Source organism: Telopea speciosissima, chromosome 7, assembly GCF_018873765.1.
Source record: "Telopea speciosissima isolate NSW1024214 ecotype Mountain lineage chromosome 7, Tspe_v1, whole genome shotgun sequence".
Lineage (NCBI taxonomy): Eukaryota > Viridiplantae > Streptophyta > Magnoliopsida > Proteales > Proteaceae > Telopea > Telopea speciosissima.
The window spans coordinates 22,412,839-22,422,876 of record NC_057922.1 but is presented as its reverse complement, the minus strand read 5'-3'; the positions used below and the strand labels follow the sequence as shown (position 1 = coordinate 22,422,876).

Here is a 10,038-nt window from a genome sequence, read left to right as displayed (position 1 = left end):
CTTTGTTCTACCTACGGTAACATGTTCTGGATCATTTACCCGCGAATTTTTTGAAAAAGAAAAGATGGAGTATAACGGCAAAGACAAGTGGCATACTCCCGTAAATTACTCGTAAATGACTGGTAATTTCATAACTACCGATACCAGATAGACATATCGTCCCCTCCGTCATTCCGGCAATGTTACGACCAAAGTTTTATTCACTCCCTTTTCAGTCACACACACTCTCTCTCGGCAAATTTTAGCGAGGCACATCGGCTAAATCTAGAGCAGATCTGCAGTTCGTTGACCAGATCTCGAAAAGAATCGGTGAGGTTGTTTGTTCCTCCTCACAACAATGGAGGAGGCGTTGGAGATGACTCGTTCTAAGGATACCAAGGAGAGGATGGCGGGGGTAGAACGGTTGTACGAGCTTCTTGAAGCTTCGAGAAAGAGTTTGTCGCCTGCAGAGGTTACTTCACTTGTCGACTGTTGCTTGGATCTATTCAAAGATAACAATTTTAAGGTTTCTCAGTTGGCTCTTCAAGCCCTAGCTTCTGCTGCTGTGCTTTCTGGTGAGCCTTTGAAGTTGCATTTCAATGCACTTGTACCGGCTGTGGTTGAGAGGTTGGGAGATGGGAAACAGCCTGTTCGAGATGCTGCGAGAAGGTCGTTACTTACTCTTATGGAGGTATGGTTTTTGTTCTTTCTCCGAATGAAATTTTATTATAATTGTAAGATTTAAGAAAAATCTATGTGCCGCGGAATCGGATTTGGGTTCGTTGTGTTGAGTTTGATTCATTTGGTTGCTACTTTATCTTTTAACTTTCCACTTATAATCCAAATTATTATATTTTTGGTGAGATGATTTTACTGTGTCTTTTTTTGTTTTTTTTTTATATTTATGTTGAGACGAGTTTAAATAGTGGTGGAATTGGACGACACAGATGACTACTGGATCAAGGACTTGGATTTAATTTTATCTTTTTAATTGCGACTGTGCGGATTTCAGTGCTCTTTTTCTTTCTCGTGAATTTTTGTTTCGTTGCTTACCATCCTAGTATTTGAAACTTCCTATTAGTCTAAACATTTATCATTCATAATTTGCTTATTTATAGTATATGATACTTTAAGATTTTGTACTTACAGTTTACTTTTTGTCATCTTTCGTTTCTGTATCTAGGCCTTCTGCTTTTATTTAGAGAATTTTATATTAGGTATTCGTTCTTAGTTTTATGGCATTTATTCATGTTGAATTTGATCTTACTTTTAACCATGGACAATGTTTATAGCATTTCTTACGCATGAATCTCTACTGGCCAATGATCTGTATATAGGTTTCTTCCCCAACCCTCATTGTTGAAAGAGCTGGGTCTTATGCCTGGATGCACAAGAGCTGGAGAGTCCGAGAAGAGTTCGCACGGACTGTCACATCAGCTGTTGGTCTTTTTGCCTCGACTGAGTTACCCCTTCAGCGGGTTATACTTGCTCCTGTATGGCTGCTACACACCATTTTGATCCATAACGGACTGCTTCCCATATCATTACTCCTGTTGGCATTCTTTTACCTGATGATACCTACTTAGCTTTTGCACTATCAGATTTTGCAGATGCTGAATGATTCGAATCCTGGTGTTAGGGAAGCGGCAATTTTGTGTATTGAGGTGAGTACAACCTTTTGGTTTAATGGTTCACGATGAAGTGCATTCTTTAACTAATGGGCTCCATTATATTATGACTCGATTTGGAGTTTTATCACATTGTTTTGCAAATGTATGTCCCTGCAACATTATTTGCATTCCTACTATTCAGAGACCAGACTTGACACTTCTTAAGCACTCTGTATCTTCATGGAGAATTGCATTTCACCGGGTCCATGTCGGAGAGCGGGGCAGTCGTTACACCATTATATACTATTATTTCTGGCAAATTTCATGGTTGATACATAACGATTCTTGACATATTAGTTGTGGTTTTTAGGTGTATTCTCCTGCTTCATATTCTAAATTAACTTAAAGTTAAGGTGGTACGATAATTCCAAGTGCTCCTTTAATTAATTAGTTATTTTTTATTTTTTACAGTTTGTGTCTTTCTGAATGGATAGAAGCACTGCAGGACTTAAAAGGGGATTTACAAAATTTGTAAGAACACCATGGCAACAGCACATCATAAATTGATACTGGCACTCAAATACTCAATTCATGTATTTATGTCAACAGAAATGCAACAAAGATATAATTTTTTTCCATTTTTAGCTAATTAGGTTGGAAAGAGATGGGACTTGGAAAATCCCTTTGGTCATGACATGCATGTCATTATACCCAGTCTGCATTTGTCAAGATGTCTGAGCCCTTTGTGCAATTCAACAAATTCTGTATTACTATCCCTCAGTTACATATATTTTCTTGTACGACAATTGGGGTTGGAAGGTAGGGTTAAATTGATTGGTATGATGTTGTTCAGTTTTCAAATAACCATTTTGTGTGTTGTTGGTCACTGTATCCAAGTGTGGTTTGTTGCTTAAAACCACGTTCTCATTACAACTTGATTCCCAGTGGCCTTGGGCACATCTTATGTTTGTGATGAGTTATCGTGGCTGTGAAATCTCTCTTGGATTACAAGATTCTCATTCACCTGACAGCCATGAAGTTAGATTTTGAACTTTTCTGAACACTTATGTTAGCCATTTAGTTTCAGTCCAGGAAACCTTAAATTGTTCAGATTGGCAACAATAATCCTCTGTTTTAGGATTCAGTAGTTCACTTTGTTTTAGGTAGGAAGATTTCTGATAGTGTACCTTGGTGCTCCTTTGGGCTGTAATGCTTGGTTAGACAGCATAATAGATTAGGTTGCTTAGTGATTTTAGAAGCTTAGACTAAGTGATGCAGGAGCACTTCCTTGGACCGGCCCAAAACTCGTCGGGGAGCCTAGATGGAGATGAACCGGGTCCAAATTAGTTTTGGTCTTGTAGGATATTAGTAGTTTATTTATGTATTTGGATTTATCATGTAATCTCTTGTTTCTTTGAATAAGCTACGTAGTGGTAGAGTTTCATACTTTCATTCCATTTTTAGTCTTAGAGTTTGATTCCATTATAGTTTTAGATTGGGATTAAGAGTCTTGTATTTTTTTTTATATATGCAAGTAATGTATTGACAAACTCAGAATTTGATAATGGAATGAAAGTTTGAGTGGTTACCTCCCTGGTTGTGGAGTTGTGTGACCAGGTTGGTAGGATGCGATCTCTTCTTCCCTCTTCCTTCTTTTATTCTTGTTGTCATCTCTCTTCTTCCTTATCTCAGGTACGTTTCCCTTCCATCTTCCCTTTCCTCTTTTGTAGTTATTTCTGTCCCTCCTCTGTTGGACGGTACTTTACAGGCAATACCTTGATCTCGATCTCCTTGATACTTGTTTACCCTGAAATTTTGGTCATAAGTTTCTCTTCTATAGGTGATCGTAATCCTGGGGTTTTGTTCATGGAACTAAATCTCGGTCATGATTGAGATATCTCGGCTTCGCAATACCGAGACGAGATGGTCATTGACTTTAAAAAGTCCTATGTTTCGACCCAACTCGACTAGTTTCGACCTGAACACCTATTTAAGTCACTTATCCTCGTCGAAACTTGAGGAAACCTGGCTAGAAACCAGGACAGACACTTATTTATGCCAAATAGCATTTTTTTGTTATTTCATTTACATAATATATTATTCATAAATAAGCAAACACCCCCTATTTGAATCCAATAAAAATAGTTAAAAAATCAAATTCCAAAAGGATAAAAAGTCAACCCCCAGTTCGAAAACAAAAACTGGATTTTCGGCGGTAGGTGAAATTTTCAACTTCAACCCCTTGGGGTTATCTTGCGCTTGGAAGAAGAAGTAGAAAAGGAAGAGGCAGTTGTGGACATGAATGCAGACAGGGCCGGGGGACTTGATGGATTTTCGGGTCATTTTTATGTTTCCTGTTGGGACATGAAAATCCAGTTTTGTTTTTGAACTTGGGGTTTGACTTTTTATCCGTTTGGAATTTTATTTTTTAACTATTTTTATTGGATTCAAATAGGGGAGGTGTTTGCTTATTTATGAATAATATATTAAGTAAATGAAATAACAAATAATAGATATAAAACCATTTACTTAAATGATATTTGGCATAAATAAGTGTCTGTCCTGGTTTCCAGCCAATGTTCAAGAACAATATCAATTATCAAACTTGGGTCAAAAACCACAAGTACCATTTTGAGTGTTTTTTTGTGTGAAAATAGTTCATGCATCGTGTTTAGAATGTCAAAAATAGGTTATATACAAATAATCAGATAAAAAAAAGCATTTATTAGGCCTCGAAACCACCAACTTGAGTTGGCTGGGAAAAAAAACACAGGTTTCGACCATTTTCGACCATATCTCGGTTTCTGGCTGGTCAAAACCCGAGTTTCAGAAGTTAGAACCTTGGTTTTGTTCCCAAACACCACCCCTGTTGTGCTAATCATAACCGGCAATTAGATTGGCTTGAACTCTTCTGCCAGTTGTGATTTCAGCAATCTATTTTTTGATTAATCATTGGTTGCCGGGGCTGGTACTTGTTGGATTCAGCAGCGTTGAGTGAAATGATTCATCACCTGGCCATTTGAGAGAGCTCTTTCACTCGAAACCATCTTTTCTTCCGCTGGTTTGTTGGCCTTTATTGTGAGGTTGAAGAAGAAGCTGGTGACAATCTTTTATTTGTCACCATACCATCCCCTTTCCATAAATACTTCTCCTTATTTTCTGTTATTACCTAGTCTGTCTTTAAACTATAATTCCTAATGCCTCTTATGTCCTCTCCTTTACCTACCCAGTAAACCTTTGGAAATTATGGTTTATTACAAGTTTGTCATTCCCTTCTAGTGCTTTAACCTTTGTCGACTCGGGTGGGCCCATAGCAAACCCAATTATGTTATCTTGACCCGGGATCACTGATGCAGATAAGTCACATAATGGGCTTATTTTATTGGAAATAAGCCTTGGGTGGGGTTATGTATACATTGGTCCTTTGATTCCATGTGTTTTCTTTGTAATGGGCCACTTTAATGGGCCTAAAATGTGGGTACAAGGAAGTCATACGGGATTAGGCTTATTAGTAGCTTATATTCATGTTCCTAGGTTAATTAATGTAGTGGGTTTTACTTTCCTAGGTAGGATTAATTGGTCTTTTAGTCTTCCTAGCTTAGTAGTCATTATATCTTGTTTGTAGTTCCATTGTCTTGGGAACAACTTTCTAGGTCTTGGGGATAGTTTCTATGTATGGGGAATTCCAAAGGGCTTTTGGAATTTTAAGAGTCTCTTTAATGTTATTGTGCTGTAATCAAGATTTCCATCTCTATATAATGCAAATCCTGGCTGCTCTCAAAGGCAACCCTGAATTTTGAAAACAAAATCCTCTTTTAGAACTTTTGCTTGGGACTCCTTCGATCGTGACCTTGGTGGGACTCCGACGGTTTGGCAACTAGTGGGACTCTAGGCTGCCACCTATATATCTTCATCTTCAAGTATCATCATCCTCATCAGCTCCATCACCCATTCCCTGCAGCCACCCTCCATCGACCTTCATCATACCTACCCATAACCCACTCAAACCAGATTCAGATCAGAACCCTCTTCCAGATTCGATATTGGCTTGCTTACCCATTCGGGTTTGCATCAATCACACCACTTAGAGTGAAAATAAATCCTCTCTTTTTGGGGATACAAATGTAGTTAATCTAGACTCTACTTTTTCTCATCTTCTTCCAATTTTGAAGAAGACTCAGAGGGACATCTTATGACATAAGTGTGGGGAAAAGAAGCATCACCTGGTTGATTGGAATGGTTCTCCACATCAAAGCAAGTGGGAAGGTAAGCTAATGTAGAACCGATTCCCAACTAGACAACTAGGAACCAGCCCCACAACAGGATCATTCAATATTAAAATCAGTATCAAAACTGGTCAATTAGATAGACAGAAGACAGGTTAATAACCAGGAAGATTCAAAATTCCATAATTAGTAATTACCAAGAACTACCCATCGGCTGAACAGATCAGAACCAAGTTTTGGTCGATGGATGAGTGATGCGGATCTGGTTCCAATAACTTTTATTGGAACGCTTGTGTGCCACTCGAACAATTAAAATCCAAATACAAAAGAGAGGTTGCAATTCTGTAAATAAACTGAAGTTTTCCAAAAAGGATGGCAATTTAGTAAAAAGCAGAGTCTTAAAAGCTCAATTAGGTAGACGAGAAGGAATGGACAAGTCAGGGATTACTGATTAAAGAGTAATACTGATATTAACACAAATTAAGGATAGACACAAGAGTTAAGAGGAAAGATGGGGGTAATAATGGAAAGATAGAATTAAGGTTTTAAAAAAAACATAAAGATCATCTTCTACCTCTGATAAACAGCAAACCAGCGGTGAATGAGTTAGGTTGCATGTGTGAGAACTCGTCCACGAGGAATCGAATCGAGCTGAAACTTCGGGAGATTAATCTTAACTGTCAACCCTCTTAGTTCCGATTAGCTTATCACCCAAAGATGCAGTTATGGAGTGAGTATACCAATCCTAAAATCAGATTTGGCGGATGTTACCGGAACTGATTGTAACTTGGATACAGAACTCACGGTAGGGAAAGAATCAGGAGGCCAGGTGATGTAGGACAGGTTTGGGAAACCACATCAAACCACAAACCAGTCCTATTCTAGCCACAAGTATGATTTATTGGGGTTTTCAGTAGTTGTAAGAGCAAATGGAATGCTCTTAGGAAATGATAATGGATGTTGGGAGAAATATGATAGAATAAATAACAATGGATTTGGGGGATCAAACAGGATGGTTTGCTGTAGATATAGAGTTTGAAACAGAGGAATGAATAGAAGAAGAACAAGAAAAAGATAGACAAGAAAGAAGACCATCTTGGATTCACTCCAAGAATTGAATAGAATCACTCATGCTTTCATTCTTTCCTTGCTTGTCTTCCCATCTTCAAATACAGTCTTTTTAAACCCAAAATGAACAAAAAGAAGGAAATAACTCCCTAATAACTACTTTTCCAGCAATAACTCCTTTACAACATTAGTACATAACAATTCTGGCCCCCAATAAAAATACAACAATATAATATAAAAAACTACGCATAATGCTGGTCATCTAGCCATAATGAAGTGACATGTGGCTGCATAAATCCTTGAGTGATGTCCTCATCACCAGGCCCTAGGGTTTCACTCGCCTAAGGCAGGCTTCCTTTGGTCCGAACCACAAACAACACGGGTAAAGATGAAGGGGGATTCAATGCAACCTATGGAACTGCGGGTACTATCCGAAACAGAGTATATTAAAGGGTTTTAATTTTTGAAATAAAGAAAGTGAAACAAACGAGAGAGATAAGCAGGTGAAAGAGAAGACAGGAGGATTAGGAGGGTGCCTGAGACGAGAGGAAATATCAGAACGGGAGAGATCTGTGCACACAGCTCTGGGCAGCAACAAGGTAACCTTTTCCTTCAATTCCAAAAATCCAGCTCCCAATCTTGGGTTACATGTTAATATGTTATTTTATAGAATAAATTCCTAATCCTACCTTGAAACTGAAATCATAACTTGACTCTTAACTCCATTTGACAGCAAAACAAATTCGAATAAAACTGGAATCTTACCTTCCTATGATTCTAGTAACATGAATAAAATAAGAAAAGAAAAAATTACAAACAATCCCTATTTTACCCTTCGCGTAACTGCATCAGCCAGTTTGGTTATTAGGTATGAACCCCAGAATATCTTGCGCATTCAATGGTTAGATGTAGAGATATAATCCTTTTATAGTTGCAACAAATAAAACGAAAACAGGGGAACCACAAATCAATTCTGACTGCAGTAAACCAGACCTATTGCAGTGGAAATAAAAGGAGAAGATGGTAGGGAGGAAGAGGGAATAAGCAGAATATGTAGCAATCTCACCTACTGTAGTGAAGGTATCCCACCAATCTCCACAAGGGCCTCTTACCCTGGCTGCCTCTTACAACAGTTGCATCTCACAGGTTTCAAAGCCAAGCTTTCTCTTCTTTTTTTTTCCAAACTCAAATCGTGGGAAAGAGGAGCCCATTCTCTATATTTATAATGCTTAACATAGTCATTACAAAATTAGCAACTCCTGATAGTGTGGGGAGGTTGCTTGGTTGCCAGAAACTGAAAAAGAAGAAACTAACATAAAAATAGGAACTTGTTGGAAAAATAGAAATCTAGCGATTGACTCAATAACAATGTAAGAAAATAAAAACTACTGAAACAGAAACTAATAGATAATATCCTAACAAATATTGGCAGCATCTCATCCAAGTCAGCTGTCAATATTGGCCCCCACAACAATGTTCACTTGAACAGTATTTTTGGTCCTTTTCTTCTTTATGCTTCAATCTACAATTCTACATCATAAGCTGCTTGGGTTGTGTCATGGGGGATATAAAGAAGTATCACCCTAGGGAAGTGGCTTTGGCATTTTTTTTGGAGGAAACTAGTCATTGCGCCTGGTTTGTTTTCAAAATCAGATACTTACCAGTTGATCGAGTATATTACTTAAGCCCTTGGGTGTGTTTTTTTTCCTGTATTTTGCTCCCCGAAACAGTAGGGGTGTCTCTCATAATTCCAGAAATTAAGAGTCTGTTCGTGGAATTTCTGAAGACCTACTAATATTTTTTTTGGGTAAATTACACATTACCCCCTGGTTTTCAAACGAAACTCAAATCACTCCCTGGTTTTTGAAAATACTCAAATCACCCCCTGTATTAGACCCCAATATGACAAATTAGTCCCTACCGTTAGTTTTATGCTGTTAAGTGATGATGTCAGCCAGTTAAATAAATTTAAATCCCTAAACTACTCTTGACCTCCAAACATAGATTTTGAAGGGTAGTATTGTAAATTTAATTCTAATGTTTAATACATGGGTAAAATAGTCCTTCACACCAATAACTAACAGCAGACTAACACCGTTACTGTAGAGGGCGACGGATGAGTATTTTCAAAAACCAGGGGGTGACGTGTAATTTACTTATTTACCCTTTTTTTTTTTATCAAAGATTTCTCATTTGATGTAGGTTTTGTTGATGGGTTTTATCTCTTATGAAGAAATTTCAGAATCTTAGATCTTATTGGCCACTGAGAATGTACCATGGTCAGTCTTAATCTGTTTACAATTTGGGTCCTTCCTTGACTCCTTGTAATTGAGGACCAGTCCCCAACTAGACAAATAGGGTCTAATTCCACAGCAGGATCACTTTTGTCAAACCAATAAATTACAGAATAGCTGAAATAACAGAATATTTCCAAAGTAGCAACTTAAGGAGAACAATGGTGTACCTCTAAGGCCAAGGAACTAAAACTCGTCTCGAGTACAGGTTTCGAGCTGCCCAAATAGGGAGTTGGGTTGAGATCTGGCGAGATCTCGATGAGTTGGGGTAATTTTTTTTTCCAACTCGATGGCTGGTTTCGCTGGGTTTTAGATCTATTTTAGGGCTGAAACTTGGTACTTAGCCTATTTTGGGCCATTTAATAACACTATCAGATTTTGAAAAATCAACGTCCAAATAGGAGTTTCACATTGGACCCTAGGTTGGTAGGCGATGACGTACTAATAGACCCTATTCTACGCATAATTTAGTAATTAAAAGCAATCAAAGCATACAATTAATATAAAACAATTTAATTGATGTGAAGAACCACAAATCATGCACAAATCTTGCACCATAGTAGCTGAATGATGTCTCCGGCTGCTTCTATGACGAAATCCAGGTAAAAAATGGCTGGCAGCAGCTCCCAAGCAAGGTTTTGGTCGAGATAGAGTCCAGATCTCGCATCTCAGTCGAGATCTGGAACTGATATAAGTGTTTCTGGGTCGAGATCTGGGTCGGGTCAAGATCTCGACTCGACCGAGATCTCGCCTGAGTTGGTGGTAATTTTTCGTATTGCCCCATATCTCGTCTCGAGGTTTTCAAAAAGCGAGAAACTTGTCGAGATCTTGCGAGTTTTAGTTCCATGTCTAAGGTATAGA

At 38.2% G+C, this 10,038-nt stretch overlaps 1 protein-coding gene across 1 annotated transcript in view; it reads left to right on the top strand.

The window, feature by feature from the left end:
• Positions 1-205: 205 nt before the first annotated feature.
• Positions 206-10,038, top strand: part of LOC122670103 (CLIP-associated protein-like) — a 54,356-nt gene continuing 44,523 nt past the window's right edge. Inside the window, exons 1-3 of the mRNA XM_043867068.1 lie at positions 206-670; positions 1,317-1,472; positions 1,581-1,643. Of these exons, the coding sequence (XP_043723003.1) occupies positions 338-670; positions 1,317-1,472; positions 1,581-1,643 (552 nt within the window). The 5' untranslated portion in view covers positions 206-337. The remainder of the gene's footprint in view (positions 671-1,316; positions 1,473-1,580; positions 1,644-10,038) is intronic.